The sequence below is a fragment of the Microcaecilia unicolor genome, chromosome 7, assembly GCF_901765095.1.
Source record: "Microcaecilia unicolor chromosome 7, aMicUni1.1, whole genome shotgun sequence".
NCBI classification, from domain to species: Eukaryota; Metazoa; Chordata; class Amphibia; order Gymnophiona; family Siphonopidae; genus Microcaecilia; species Microcaecilia unicolor.
The window spans coordinates 32785434-32801139 of NC_044037.1; the positions used below are offsets into that span (position 1 = coordinate 32785434).

The following is a 15706-nucleotide window of genomic DNA, read 5'->3' on the forward strand; positions in this document are numbered from 1 at the left end:
GCGCTTTCCCACACATGGCAGGCTCAATGCGGCTTAGTTTCTCAACCTAATTCTGTTTCCAAAGGTTTATATGTCTAGTGGGCAGGTCAAAGGTCATAAATCTTTAGAAACAAGCTTATATTAAGGGAAATGGGACTTGATATACAGCCTTTCTGACGTTTTTGCAACTACATTCAAAGCGGTTTACATATGTTCAGGTACTTATTTTGTACCAGGGGCAATAGAGGGTAAAGTGACTTGCCCAGAGTCACAAGGAGCTGCAGTATGAATCTAACTCAGTTCCCCAGGATCAAAGTCCACTGCACTAACTACTAGGCTACTCCTCCACTCCACTCCACTTAAAACAAAAAAAAGCCTCAAAAGGACTTGCAGGTACAATATATTACTTAGGACCCTGTTTGCTAAGCAGCGCTAGAGGCTCGTTAGCGTTTTTAGCGCATACTAACCAATAGCTATGTAGGCGCCCACAGTATTCCTATGGGCACCTATACAGCACATGCTAATTTTGTGCATGCACTAAAAACGCTAGCGCACCTTAGTAAACAGGGCCCTTAGATTGTGAGCCCATTATGCATAGTGCAAAGTACCTGTAATAGAAATTGTAAATCGCATAGTTGTCTCAGGGATCACTTGCGGTATATCAAGTGCTCTGAAAATAAATAAATAAAATATATTTCAAAAGAAAGCATCTTGGATGGACCCTCAGAAGATCACCGCTGTGATTGAGTAGCCTGTTTTAAAGGACATCAAGGGTATAGAACATTTTCTAGGATTTGCAAACTTTTCTTTATCAACACTTCATCCAAAAGTTCTCTTGAGTAATATCTCCACTGACGGAAATCCTGAAGAAGAGTACCTCTTTCAAATGGGGCTCAGAGCAATAGCAAGCTTTTACATGCTTGAAGATGACATTCACACCAGGGCTTTGGAGTCTGTCAACTCTGACTCTAGCTTCAGAAATAAAAAAAAAACATTATAATGTATGGTAAATTTATCATTTTATACTTATATACGTATCTGTTCTGGATCTAAAGTTATATTTACCAGTACTTCAGATCCAGAATAAAAAATTTAAAGGCTAATATGAGTAGGAGTTGGAGGCAAAGTCAAAGGTGTGGTTTACTGACTCCACGGTCCTCATTTCACAATTGGGCCATTCTGATGCATCTTGATCACAAGCAGCCATTCATAATTGAGGCCAATGTGTTCTGAGTGGCCATTGATGTAGTACTGTTGCAGAGGAAAGCATCAGGAGAAACCCATGCACTTTTTACGTCTGAAATTTCAAGGCTGCTCATAGGGCAGTTTTTCATAACAAAATATAACATTTTCTGGATGGTATTTTTGTTTGGTGTACAATTTCCCCATAATAAAAGGTCTGATACTTCCAACCTTCTCCCTGCTCAGGCTAGATCACCTCTCAGCAGTATCACTTGCCTTGTAGCACTATAGAAATGATAAGTAGTATTATCACTTCCAAACTTAGCTTGAACCCCTCCCTAGGCAAGTTCTATCTGACAAACTATTAATTTGTTTTTTCCTCAGCGACCCTCCAGACCGGTCAAGACGCGTGGGTTATGTCCTCCTACCAGCAGAGGGAGACTGAGAAAACACTAAGCTTTTGAAGCCTGTATATATAACCTGTGCAGAACCTCCACTAGCCAGTATTTTCTCAGTCTCAGCAGAGGTAGCAGTTGACAGCCTGTGCAGTCTCCAATAATCTGGTGAGGTAGGCTTTATCCCCTCCCTCAGGACGATAGGGATTCCTTTAAGGCTCCCACGGTAGATGCAGTAGTGACGGCAGTAATTATAGCTACGGCTATCCCGGTTGATGGAGGAACGGCCCTCCGTGATCCTCAGGATAGGAAGTTGGGATCTTTTCTCAAGCGTAGTTTTATTTGTCGGCTCTAGCCCTGCAGGCCTCGGTTTGTGGGGGTCTGGTAGCTCGGGCATGTTTTCGTTGGGCCGAGAAGCTCCTGGATGATTCGGTAGATGTTGGTTCTTCTGGGGGTCAGGAGTTAGCCGACTTGGACATGGGTTCATCCTTTTTGTCTGAGGCTTTTATGATTTGTTGCCTACTTCAGACAAAAAATATGGCTATGGTTGTGGGTCTCTGCCACTTAAGGGAGCTATGCTCTTTGGAGAAGATTTGGACAAGTTAGTGTGAGGTCTTAGTGATACCAAGGTTCTATGGCTTCCAGATTTTCGGTTCAAGGCAGGGGCCAGAACTAGTTCCTCTCGGGGACGGTTTAGGGAGGCTCAGCGGTATAGGCCGGGCAGATCGAGTGGGACCTACCCCTAGCTGTCTGTTTGTCTGTCCAATTTAGATTGTGAGCTCTGTTGAGCAGGGACTGTCTTTTCATGTTAATTTGGACAGCGCTGTATAAGTCTAGTAGTGCTATAGAAATGTTTAATAGTAGTAGGACCTCTAGGGGTCGGTTTTTCCAGCGCGCACAGTTCTTTCGTGAGAATCGTCGCGGAGGGCGTGGCTTTTCCGTAGGAGGTTAGTATTCACGCCGCAATTCCCAATGAAGGTGTGCGGGCTCAGGCTCTGGTGCATGTTGGGGCTCGGCTGAGTCTGTTTTACCAGAGCTGGGCCCAAATCAGGTCAGATCAGTGGGTTCTCAAGGTGTTTCGAGGCGGATATGCGCTGTTCTCCCGAAGTGTTTCTGGAATCCCTCTGTCGGTCTTGGAGCAAGAGGGCAGCAGTGAGGGACACTCTGCGGTGGCTGCTCGCATTGGGAGCCGTGGTTCCTGTTCCTTCAGATCAGCAACGCTCAGGGTGCTATTTGATCTATTTTGTGGTCCACAAGAAAGAGGACACTTTTCGTCCCATTTTAGATCTCAAAAGGGTCAATGCGGCACTCAAGGTGCCCTCTTTTCGGATGGAGACGTTGCGGTCGGTCACTGGTGCGGTCCGGAAAGGAGAGTTTCTCACTTCCCTGGATTTGACGGAAGCTTATCTTCACTTTCCTTCGTGCAGCCTTTTGGTTCCAAGTTACAGGGTCTGATTTGTCGGTTCCTTGCAGAGAAGGCGCCGACGGCCCGTACTTATCGTCAGGTCCTGGGCCTGATGGCGGCGACCATAGAGGTAGTTCCGTGGGCCAGGGCGCGCATGCGTCAGGTACAGTCAGCTCTGGTCAGTCGTTGGTCCCCTCTGTCGCAGGACTTGGAAATGTGTTGTCCGCTGTCGGTGGCCCCTCGTCTCAGTCTCCGCTGGTGGCTCAACCCGCGCAATTTGGGAACAGGAATGCCGTTGGAGTCCCCACAGGGGCTGGTAATGGTCACGGATGCCAGTCTGCAAGGTTGGTGGGCACATTGTCTCGGTCAGGTAGCTCAAGGCCGGTGGTCTCGGGCAGAAGCAGAGTGGTCCATCAACCGGCTGGAAACTCGGGCCATTCGGGTGGTGCTCCAGGCCTTGACGTCGGTGGTTCGCCACAAGGCAGTCCGAGTGCTCTGTGACAATGCCATGGCAGTAGCATATGTCAACCGTCAAGGGGGGACGAAGAGCCTTGGCGGCGCAGTTGAACTCATCTTCAGGCTCTCTTGGCAGCGCATGTGGCCGGGGTAGGTCACATAGATGCAGATTATCTCAGCAGGCACACTCTAGATCCCAGAGAGTGGTCTTTTCTTCGGTCAGTGTTCCAGTGAGTTGTGTCGGTCTGGGGACTTTCGGTGATCTTAGGGCAACAGCTCGCTATGCGCAAGTTCAGAGATTTTTTGTTTTTTTTTCAGTCGCTGAAGAGACCCTTGAGCGGAGGGAATCGACGCTCTTCTGTTGCCTTGGCCTCGGGAGTGACTGTATGTGTTTCCTCCGTGGCTGTTAGTCGGTCGAGTAATATAGCGCATCGAACATCACTTCGGTCGGGTGATTCTGGTAGCTCCGGATTGGCAGCATCGACCATGGTACGGAGACCTGGTGCGGTTGGCAGGGGCGGCGGCCCTGCCTTTGTTGGGATCAGTTCTGTGTCAAAGCCCGATAATCATGCCGGTTCCGGCTCGGTTTTCGCTTATGGCTTGGCTCTTGAGCGGCACAAGTTGAAGAAGAAGGGGCTTTCGTCCAGTGGCTTTGCTACGATGTTGAGTTGCCGTAGACGATCCACTTCCTTGGCGTATGTCCGGGTTTGGAGAATCTTTGAGCACTGGTGTGAAGACCATCGAGTTCGGCCGTTTCGCTCTTCGGTGGCGGAAGTTTTGGAATTTTTGCACGATGGTGTTGATAGGGGTCTGGCCTTGTCTACACTGAAGGTTCAGGTGGCAGCTTTGTCATGTTTTCGTGGGAAGCTTCAGTGAAAGTCCTTCGCGTCTGTGCCTGAGGTAGTGCGTTTTTTGAAGGGTGTTAAGTTGCTGCGTCCACCTCAGTGACGGATGGTGCCTCCGTGGGATTTGAAGCTAGTTTTGGATGCTTTGATCAGGCCTCCGTTTGTGCCGCTGGTATCGGCATCTTGTAAGGATTTATCTTTAAAGACGGTCTTGTTGGTGGCGATTACTTCAGCACGGAGTGTTTCAGAGCTTCAGGCTTTGTCTTGTAGGGAACCATTTTTGTCCTTTCTGAGGGAAAGGTTTCGTTGCGGACGGTGCTTTCCTTTTTTTGCCCAAGGTGGTTTCCGAGTTCCATGTTAATCAGGTCATCTCTCTGCCAGTGTTGGGTGATATGGCTGGAGATTCGGAGCAGCGTGGTATTGCCAAGCTGGATGTCAGGAGAGTTTTGAGTTGTTATCTCTCTGGAACTCAGGACTTCAGAGCCTCTGACCGTTTGTTCGTTCTTCATGGTGGCCCAAAGAAGGGTGCAGCGGCTCCTAAGGTGACCATAGCACGGTGGTTGAAGGAGGCGGTTGCATCTGCTTACTTGGTGAAGGGTCCTGTGGTGTCTAGGGGCTGGTCTGCTCATTCCACTAGGGGAATGGCAGCCTCGTGGGCGGAGAATAGTATGATTTCTCTGTTAGATATTTGTTGGGCTGCGGTTTGGTTTTCGTTGCATTCCTTTGTGAAGCATTATAGGATTCCTGTGCATGCAAAGGACGAGGTGCGCTTTGGGGCAGCAGTTTTGACCTCTGGCCTTAGTAGGTCCCTCCCGTAAGTTAGTTACTGCTCTGGTACGTCCCACGCGTCTTGACCGGTCTGGAGGGTCGCTGAGGAAGGTGAAATTAGATCTTACCTGCTAATTTTCTTTCCTCTAGACCCTCCAGACCGGTCAAGAGCCCGCCCTGTCTGTATTGGAGGCCAGGAGGTGTGTTGGTTGGATAATTCTTGGCTGCTGTAGATTGTTGTTTCTCTAATTGCAGACTGTTTATTTCTGTTTTGTGATAGGAGTCCGGGACAGGTGGGGCTCTTCTTTGATAGTCCACCTGTAGAAGCCCAACTGTTTTATCAAAGGCAAAGGAACATGTTTCCGTAAGAGCAAGCGGAAGATGTTCTTGTTTTTGCAGTTTACTGTGACCACGTACAGGGTTGCTAGTTGTTGTTAGTGTTTTTTGTTTCTCTGCTTTGTCAGGGTTATACTGGCTAGTGGAGGTTCTGCACAGGTTATATATACAGGCTTCAAAAGCTTAGTGTTTCTCAGTCTCCCTCTGCTGGTAGGAGGACATAACCCACGCGTCTTGACCGGTCTGGAGGGTCTAGAGGAAAGAAAATTAGCAGGTAAGATCTAATTTCACCTTTTTTGTTTTGGGGTGAGGGGGGAGGTCTGTTTGAACCCTTAAGGTCCATGTCAGCACAATCTGACAACATTGAGATTCATTATGTTTAGTATTAGTCATAGGCCTCATGATTTCTTGAGGAAGTAATGAGAATGGAATCCATGGTCTCTCTTGAGCTTGCCCCTCCTCAAATGCCAGGTCTGGCAGCAGGGATTGAAGTTCCAAATCAAGTACTAAAAAATAACTGAGAGGTTGTTTTTGAGGTCTTTATGCAAGAGTCAGGTGGTGGGGGGAAATGCATGAAAATGAGCTGGTATCTCTAGTTCCCGGAGTTATCAGTACAGTTTTTAATATTTCACCAGCCAGCCTGCCTCAGGCCGGATCCAAAATGCAAAGCTACAAGGCCCAACTTTAACTTTGCCTACTTGACTGTTGTGGTTCCATTTCATAGATACCTGATGAGGCATATGCAGTAGGCCTTTGCTCCTTCACTCTGGGCTATCTTAACCCCACACTCTAGCCCTGCCTTTTAAGTTCCTGCTTTTGGCTCCACCCCTCGTCTCACTTCCTCCCAGGGCTAAGGATTTATAAGGTGGCTCAAAGTACCTGAGGGATCCTTCTTAACGGTGAGGGGTAGTGTTCTGTATTCCCTCTCACAGCTTGTTTCTTCTCAAATGGTCTCTGTTGTGGTAGCAAATGGATGTACAGCTGATTACCATCTATATGAGTAAGGATGCTCAAAAAACTGCTTGGACTTGCCTTCAATTAAAAAAAAAAAAGACTGCATCATATACATACAGGAGGGCTAGTCAGCTGGCTGTGTGTGGAAACCTTTCAAAGAGTGAAGCAGTAGCTCTTTATCAGGGAAACTATGTCCTTGATCTTTCCCCCAAACAAGCTGTCTCCTTGACATAGAATGTTGGATAATCTGTCATACAATATATGCCTGATGCCCTGAACCATGCCATTCTGTCGTAGGAATCATATGTGGAATTGCCCAGATCCCAAAAAAGGGATGCTAATTGTGCAGTGATTTCTGGAGAAAAAGACTTAATAAGTGAGACATGGTTGTAGCAGGATATGTTGATACCTCATCTGCAGTTGATGGTAAGTGATTTTTAGATTAAACATAGAACTCTTTAAACACTTTTTTTTACCACCATATCTAGTATCCTGGGGTCTTGTTTTAGGGACAACCACATGATACATGGTTGGTACATTGTAGTTCTCTTGAGAGCAAATTCTGCCACCAAAGAATGAGGAGGAAACTTGCATATATTCACATCCCAGAGCTGGATATCCTATATAATAATTTGTACTTCCAATGTTCCATGGCTGGCTGGCTGTCTGGGTTCGTAACATCTCCTGACGTCAGCCAGCCTCCAGCGTTCCATTCACTCTCACTGTCCCGTCCTCGGGTCAAAACGTAATGATGTCAACCCCTGGGGGAGGAAGTGACGTCACGAACACTGATGGCCGTCTGAGTCCATAGCTCCGTGGCACCCCCGCTATTAATTGGCGATATCGGCTTCCATCTGCTTTGAATTTGGGCTTTAAACCTGCTCGAGTGGTAATTACCTCTTTCTAAGTTGATCCGGCTGACTGATTTGCTGATATGTCAGCGGTACGCAAGGAGAGTTTGCGGCAGCCTGGCAGGTCGGCAGGTAAGGCCCGGAGACGCCATGTTTCCTCCGAGCGCATTTTGCGCTCTGACTCGGCGTTATCTACAACTGAGGTGTGTTCTGGAATCGCCTCTCGTGGGTTGCCTAAAGATCTAACTGCCTGTCTTACTGAGATACGAGACAAGATAAAGGCATCCAAGGAAGAGATATTAGACCACATGGACGTTCTCTATGTGGACTTGTGGGAACTGGGCGCCCGTGTGGAAGAACTAGAGACACGTGCAGAGACCTAGGATGAGCTTCTAAACGTGACGGATGCCCGTATTAAGAAGTTAATTGCCTCATAATATTTCCTGACATTTTTCTTGAGTCTGCCCACCTTCAATCTCATATCATGTCCTCTAGTTCTATCGCCTTCCCATCTACGGAAAAGGTTCGTTTGCGGATTAATACCTTTCAAATATTTGAACGTCTGTATCATATCACCCCTGTTTCTGCTTTCCTCCAGGGTATACATGTTCAGGTCAGCAAGTCTCTCCTCATACGTCTTGTAACGCAAATCCGATACCAGTTTTGTAGCTTTTTTTTTGCACCGCTTTAATTCTTTTTACATCCTTAGCAAGGTACGGCCTCCAAAACTGAACACAATACTCGGCCACTGCCTTGTCACACTGTTTCGTCGCCTTCAGAACCTCAGATACTATCACCCCAAGATCCCTCTCCCCGTCCGTACCTATCAGACTCTCCCCTCCTAACACATATGTCTCCCATGGAATTCAAACATGCATGGGATAAACATAAAGGAATCCTGTGCAGAAGGAAGGGATCCTCAGGAGCTTAGCCTAGAATGGGTGGCAGAGCTGGTGGTTGGGAGGCAGGGCTAGTGCTGGGCAGACTTATACGGTCTGTGCCGGGGCTGGTGGTTGGGAGGCGGGACTAGTGCTGGGCAGACTTATACGGTCTGTGCCAGAGCTGGTGGTGGGAGGCGAGGATAGTGCTGGGCAGACTTATACAGTTTGTGCCAGAGCTGGTGGTGGGAGGCGGGGATAGGGCTGGCCAGACTTATACGGTCTGTGCCCTGAAGAGGACAGTACAAATAAAAAAGTAGCACATAGGAATTTATCTTCTTGGGCAGACTGGATGGACCATGCAGGTCTTTTTCTGCCGTCATCTACTATGTTACTATATGAAGAAATGCAACACAAAATGGATGATTTGGAGAATCGAGGGCAGCGCAACAATTTACGCTTGCTTGGGGTCCTTGAATCGGGTGATAAAGAAGATGTGTCTGTGATTGCCTGGTTGATGTTTTTCATTTTTTTGAAAGGCATTCTTTTGGATCCAGTAGAGGCAGACCAATTTTCAGTTTTGGTTATGGTACTGAAACTGGCCCCAAATCCTCTTTCTGGCCAGTTTCAGTTTTTGGTTTCAGCCAAAAATGTGGAAGCTGAAAATGTACGCTTTTGTGCCATTTATCTCCCCCCCCCCCCCCCCCCCCCCCAAAAAAAAAAAAAAAAAAAGACCTCTGAGTGCCTCTCCCCCAACCCATAGTCCCACCTGGGCCTGTCTTACTATCTCTGGTGGTCTAGTTGGGGCAAGAGCAATTCCCTGGTTATTCCTGCCTATTCCAGCAGTGCTCTCAAAATGGCTGCTGTGACTGGGACAATGCTTCTGCCCTAATTACACCACTAGGGATTGTAAGGTAGACCTGGGGGGGGGGGGGCTACTTCTTCTATTCTTTTTTTTTTTCTCCAAGGATAAACAGGCATGATATTCTCACATGGGTGACATCATCCAAAGAACCCAGTTAAGTACACTGTCATAGTGCATTGTCAGTTTAAAACATTGAGGTAGTATCCCTACCACGCATGCATGGGTGTCTTCCAGCCCAATACTTGAGCTCAGAAACAGCAGACTAGCACTTTCCAAGAAGCAGAGAGGTTGGGTTTCTTATCTCTCCTCAGCATGTCAAACTTTTCCTTTTTGGTGTCTATCCCTTTTTCGGTATATTTTTTCTCACATTTCTTTCTTTATTAGTTCGATGTATTAATCTTTTTTTTTTTTTTTTTTTTTTTAATTCTTTTTCATTTTCATTTATTTCACCCTTTGGGACCTCTGCGCCCTTCTTTTGGCTGGGAAGCATCAACCATTCTCGGGTTCAAAACTACTCGAGCTCCCTGGGCCGCTGAGCCTTTTGACCTTGTGTCAGCCATTTTTTCCCCTCTGTGTCAACGAGGAGGCCGAGTGGCTTTAAGAAATGTACTTGATGCAGTAGGAGCATTCCAGGCACAGACTCCCATAACTGATGTGTTTAGTGCTTGTGGCTGGAGCACCGGGACATACAGTGTGGCCTCTGCCTGCGCATGCACATGAGAACATTTAAAGCCCGTAGAGTCGAACGTGAAAAACCTTTTGGTTCTGCATCAGCATTGAGTATGGCAAGGGATTGACGCTCAACGCAAAACCTGCATCGACACTGGGTGCACCAACACAACACTAGACCCGTACCACAACCACAAAAGGACTCTACATCCACTTTGTCAGAGCATCAAGGAACCTGTAGTGTAAAAACCCTAAGAAGCATCGTTCTCCTTCCGGGCACTCTACCAACACGTCCCTGCATTGACATCCTCAATGCATGGGAAGCGTCCATGCTGCAGTGACCGCACTTCTTCTCTGCAACTTATTTCTCATCGAGAGCCTTTGAGGTCCTTGATCTCCTATGCCTGCACAGGCTATAATACAGGCTTCCTCCACACTGTTGTCTGAGCCAGTACTGACGCCTACTGTACAAGAGGAAATCCGGGCTACGCTCAAAGAGGTGTTCTCAGGGCTATTACACATGGAGTCTATTCAGGCTTACAGGGTGCTTGTGCCATCCTCAGCCCAGTTCATAGATAAATCAGAGAAACCGTCATGGGAGAGGTCCTGCAAACCGGCTCAGGGTCAACCATTGGGGACACCACAAACCTGACCAACGCATGCAGTGCTGTGCTGGAGCTGGCTCGCTCCGGCTCGCAAGAGCCGCTTGTTAAATTTTGACAGCTCTTGCGAGCCAGTTGTTCTTGGGGGCGAGCTGGCTCCATTATGGGAGGTAAGCATGGCAGGAGGGCACCATCACAGGCCATGCTTACCTCCCCTCCCGCTCCCAACGATGTCCTTCGCCCCCACCCTCTCCTCCCGCTCCCATCTGTCTTTTTGTATTACCTCCAGTTTGGACAAGCAATCGTCCAAATCTTTTTACTACTTAAAAGTCAATGCCGTCTGGCTCACTTTCTACATAATTGCCAGGTTCATTATTATCTTGCAAACCTGCCAGCTAGTGAGTTGCACAAGTGAGAATATCATACCTGCTTGTCCTCCGAGAAAACAAAGTTACTTACCTGTATCAGGAGCTCTCCGAGGACAGCAGGCATATATTCTCGCATCCCTCCTGCCTTCCCTTGGAGTTGTCTTCGTAGCTTTAGTATTGTACTGCTAGTCCTGTGTATTGGGCGGGAAGGCACCCACGCATGCATGCTGGGGTTCTGCTTCAAAGTTTTAAAGTGACAGTGCACTATGGCAGTGTCTGCATGGAGCTCAGTGGATGATATTACCCACATGTGAGAATATATGCCTGTCTTTGGAGAACACCTGCTACAGGTAAATGACTTTGCTTTTTTTTTTTTCTTGTACAGCAATTGCAAGTAATGCAGTTATGATCTTGCACAATAGTTTGTATGGTAATAGAGTGCTCCAAATAAATGCTTTTGATACAAAATTTTAGATGTAATTTAAATCTGTAAATTTAGGATAAACTCCTTCAGAAGTAGTTTCTCTGTGGAGATATGACATCAGCTGTCACTCCACTGTAGTGCACTCTGGCTTTTAGTGTGTTAACTCACTCCAAATCTTAATGAGGACAGTGGTATAAAACCCCAAATCTCCAAAAACAAACCCATTGTAATAAATCACTTAACTTCTAAAGGGTAGGAAAAAAACTTCAGAAAAAAATGGGCAGCTTTAACAGTTTTTTGCTCCCTCTTTTCAATCACTGGCTTAAAAAAAAAACCCTCCCTTTTCTTCTTAAATATTTCAAATATATGCAGCTTAAAAATATGTGAAGTAAAGTCTCTCACCACTTTTCCCAATGTAGCAATAAAAACATTTTTTTCTCTTTTTATAAACCGCCCTTTTGAAAGTTGAACGCTGATGCCATAGATTTCCTTAGTGTCTTCACCCTCCATGATTAGGATTTTTTTCTGCCGTTTTGAAGAAATTAACCCAAGACAGCGTACAGTGAGAATAAGCCACATACAGACAATAGTCAATTACAGCAGTAAAATATTCCAATGACAGTACACATAATAGCATACTTTGCATATTGTGGTGTCCTTCATTGCAAGGCCCATGGGCAGCCTCCATCATCCCTGTGTGTCTCCCCCGACTCTTCCCCAAGTACATTCTCTCCTTGTATTCTCAAACTTTCTGCTGGCATAGCTTCATAACAGTTTTGTTTTCTATCTGAACCACACAGCTGTTGGTGAGCTTGAGCCATAAACAGCCCCACATTCCTCACTATTCATGTGAGACAGAGCAGTAGAGGGTAGGCATCATGCAGTTCAAACTTACTGAAAGCTATATGGTGCTGGAACTCCATTAAAGTTTTTTAGGTGTAACTTTAGACAAGCATTGGATTTTTGATCTACATATTTTAATATGATGAAAAAAATCTTTTTTTTTTTTTTCTCCCGAGACAATTGCATAACATCTGTTCCATTTTGGATCATTCGACTCTTCTTCATTCTTTAGTGTTCTCGTGTTTTAGATTATTATAACTTCATTCTTCATTGCTTGGCCATCATCTCTTAGGAAGTTACAGCTGATCCAAAACACATCTGTTAAAGTACTCCATAATACAAAATATATGGTCATATTACACTCTGCTGATAAAAACATTGGCTCCAAGTTTCCTATACAATATCGTTTGAGATTCTTGTCATTGTTCATCAGGTTCTTCTCTCTGAGTTACTGTCATAATTATCTGCTGTGCTTATAACTTTACACCTCAGTTTGGACTCCGTGTTCTTCACAACAAAACCTTTTGGCTGGATCTTGATTACACTAGGAACTCCTAGTTTAATAATATACCCTTGGATATTCACCTAGAAAAATCACTTCAAGAATTCAAAACAGCCTTAAAAAACTAGTATTTTGGTCAAGCATTTCTGGGTTACTTTATTTATGACCTTTCAGGCCCCAAGTCTCCCAGCATTGTCCTGGCCCTAGGCTTATAAGTACCCTTACCTCCCTTTTGTGTTGTTAGAGCTAAATTATAATTTGTTAGGTGCTAATTTTCAAAGCACATGGACTTACAAAGTTACCTAGAGGCATATTTTCAAAGCACTTAGGGGGCCTTTTACAAATGTGTGCACTAAAAATTCACATGTGCTAAATGCTAAGATGCCCATAGGAATATAATGGGCATCTTAGCATTTAGTGCACACTAATTTTTAGCACGCACTAACAACGCTAGTGTGCCTTTGTAAAAGGGGCCCTTAGCCTTACAAAGATGCATAGTAACCTATGGAACTTAGAAAATGAGCCTCTTTGTCTGTTTTTTTTTTTTTTTGTAAATTAGCCCCCCCCCCCCTTTTGTATCTACCTTTAATCCCTCTGTTCCTTTCTAATGATTTTTAATTGTAAATCACTTTGATTTAGCGGTATATCAAATAAAGATGAAATGTGAAAATAGCTATCCCAAAGGTTGTGACACTGAAAAACATCTTGAGAAAATTTGTACGGGGATTAAAAGGAAGGGGGCTAGTTTTAAGTGGCTCAAAGTGAAGACATGATTTTCAAGATTAACCAAGAAGCAATGTGTAGATATTTTCTTTAAACTGTCTCCCCTGGAGACCACGTGAGGGCATGAGCTGAACAGCAGCGTGTTGCTGAAGCTCTGAGACTCCTGCCCGAAATTGATCTAAAAGTGCAGTGATTTAATGAAAATATTGACGCAGACCCTACAATTGAGACTGCCCTAGTTTATGGACAAATATCTACGAAAGTCGACTGGAATGATGGCACAGCGATCCGGGAAAAAAGAGAAAATTAAGACGAACGACCCGGAATCCAAAATGGCGGACGAACCTGGTAAATTGCTAGGGGAGTTCACAGAGACACAGCTCACACAACTTACCATGGCGGTCACAAAAGCATGGGAACCGAAATGGGCAACGATGGAGCAAAAGCTGGAAAGCCTGGCCACACGAATGGACGGTATAGGGACGAGAGTGGGAGATCTCGAGACACGGATGTCGGCCTTGGAGGACGAAGGGAGAGGTTATGGCCCGGATATAGCTGCCCTAACACAGCAACTAAAAGGCTACCATGAAAAACTTGAAGATCTCGAAAACCGCTCGCGCCGGAACAACATCGGGGTGGTAGGACTTTCAGAAAATATTCCGGAGCGGAATTTAACGCCGTGGCTTGAAAATTGGCTGAGTAAAGAACTGGCGATCTCAGACGCTACAGGCCCGCTGGTAATAGAAAGAGCACACCGAGTAGGCCGCAAACTCGAGGGCAAGACACGGCCGAGAGTGGTAATGGCCAAGATATTTAACTATCGCCACAAAATGGAAATCATGCAAGGATTCAGAACGCGCAGAGACACCTTAACTCACGAAGGACATAGAGTATTAATATTTCAGGACTTCTCCGCTGAAGTACAATCAAAGAGGAAGCAATTTCACTCGCTTTGCTCAGTATTAGCCCAGAAAGGAGTGAAATTCACGTTGCAATTTCCAGCCACCTTGCGAATCTTGATACAAGAACAGTGGCAAATGTTTAAAACAGTGGCAGAAGCAAAAACAGCAGTACTAGAAGCGGGCCTGATTGAAGACGTATGAAAAGGTAACACATTGGACAGGGCAGTTATAATCAAAGTCGAACATATTATAAGGGTCAAGTCATGTACAAGGGCGGGGGTCCCATGTGCTCGAAGGTCTCACTACTCGATCTTTTGGGGCGCCAGAAGATGGAGAGCGGGTATAATTGGGTTAGAGGAGAAGAGATATGGGTGGGTTGGGCGGGAAGGAAGGGGGGAGGGGGGGACTCTGAAGAAATTAAAACGCAAGGGGTACAATTATTGAAGACAAGGGACACAGCAGCAGTAGGAGTAACGATAAGTAGTAGCACACACACAATCACTTCTGGTTCACAGCAAACAGAAAACACAGGATTATGGGAAAGGGATGTTCAGATTATGGGAAGTAGAGTTGTAATGATGGGAAGTTCAAGAGGAAGATGCCTATCAGAATAACAACATGGAACGTAGGGGGGGTAAACTCCCCAATAAAAAGAGCGAAAATACTTACAGCCTTAAAAAGGCACAAATCAGACATAGCGTGTTTACAAGAGACACATTTATCAGATACTGAACATGACAAACTAAAAAGGCAATGGGTGGGAGAAATTTGTTCCGTCCCAGCACAAGGGAAAAAAGGAGGGATAGCAATCCTTTTCCGGAAAGGGTTGGCCTATAAAGCGACAAAAGTGGCTATAGGGAAGGAGGGAAGATATATTATAGTGAAGGTATGGATGCCAGGATTAGAGATCATTTTAGTAGTACTTTATGGCCCTAATACGTATAATCCCGAGTTCTTGAGATCTTTACTGGGTAAATGTAATGTTAAGGATAAGCAAAGGTTGGTAGTGGTAGGAGACTTCAACCTGGTACATAACCCAAATTTAGACTGTTCTAATAACCTTTCACCTCATTACTCAGGGAATAGGGCCAGAGAAATGAAATTATTTGTAAGAGAGCTTAATTTGATAGACACCTGGAGAGCCCTACACCCGACAGAACGTGAATTCACGCATAGGTCCAGGGCCCATGGAACGCAGTCTAGGTTAGATTACATATTAATAGACAGAGCAATGTTCTTGCAGGTGCTAGGAACTGACATAGGTCCAGAAGCAATATCGGACCATTCGCCAGTGTGGATGGACCTGGAATTGCAAGGAGACATAGGGAAAGGAAGAGGATGGAGATTTCCAGCATATTTGTTTACAGACCCAAAATTTCAAAAATATCTTACCCATAAATGGGTAGAATATAGTCAAAACAATAGCAGACATGCCAGGGAGCAACCCACTTTGTTCTGGTCGGCCTCCAAAGCAGTCCTCAGAGGGGACATTATTGCGTTCTGCAGTAAGCGCAATAAACATAGAGCGGCCGGGATACTGCTTTTAGAGCTGAGATTAAAAAAAGCGCAAAGCACGTACACGCGCAGACCAACAAAGGTCAATCTAGAGAACTTAAAAGCAGTGCAGATTACTCTAAATACTTTACTACATGAATTAGAATCGAGATCGGCGCTATTTTACAAATATAAATTGCATAGGTTCGGGAATCGGGCGGGACGTCTGCTGGCCAGAGTAATAAAGAACTGGGGAGGGCCTAGA

At 45.6% G+C, this 15706-nt stretch overlaps 1 protein-coding gene across 2 annotated transcripts in view; it reads left to right on the forward strand.

Moving 5' to 3' along the window:
- Nucleotides 1-15706, forward strand: part of FITM2 (fat storage inducing transmembrane protein 2) — a 42865-nt gene that overhangs the window by 16842 nt on the left and 10317 nt on the right. Inside the window, exon 2 of one of the 2 annotated variants that reach the window (XM_030208933.1) lies at nucleotides 6618-6746. The exons of the other annotated variant lie outside the window; for it this stretch is intronic. Within the exon in view, the coding sequence (XP_030064793.1) occupies nucleotides 6704-6746 (43 nt within the window). The 5' untranslated portion in view covers nucleotides 6618-6703. The remainder of the gene's footprint in view (nucleotides 1-6617; nucleotides 6747-15706) is intronic. 2 annotated transcript variants of the gene reach the window in all.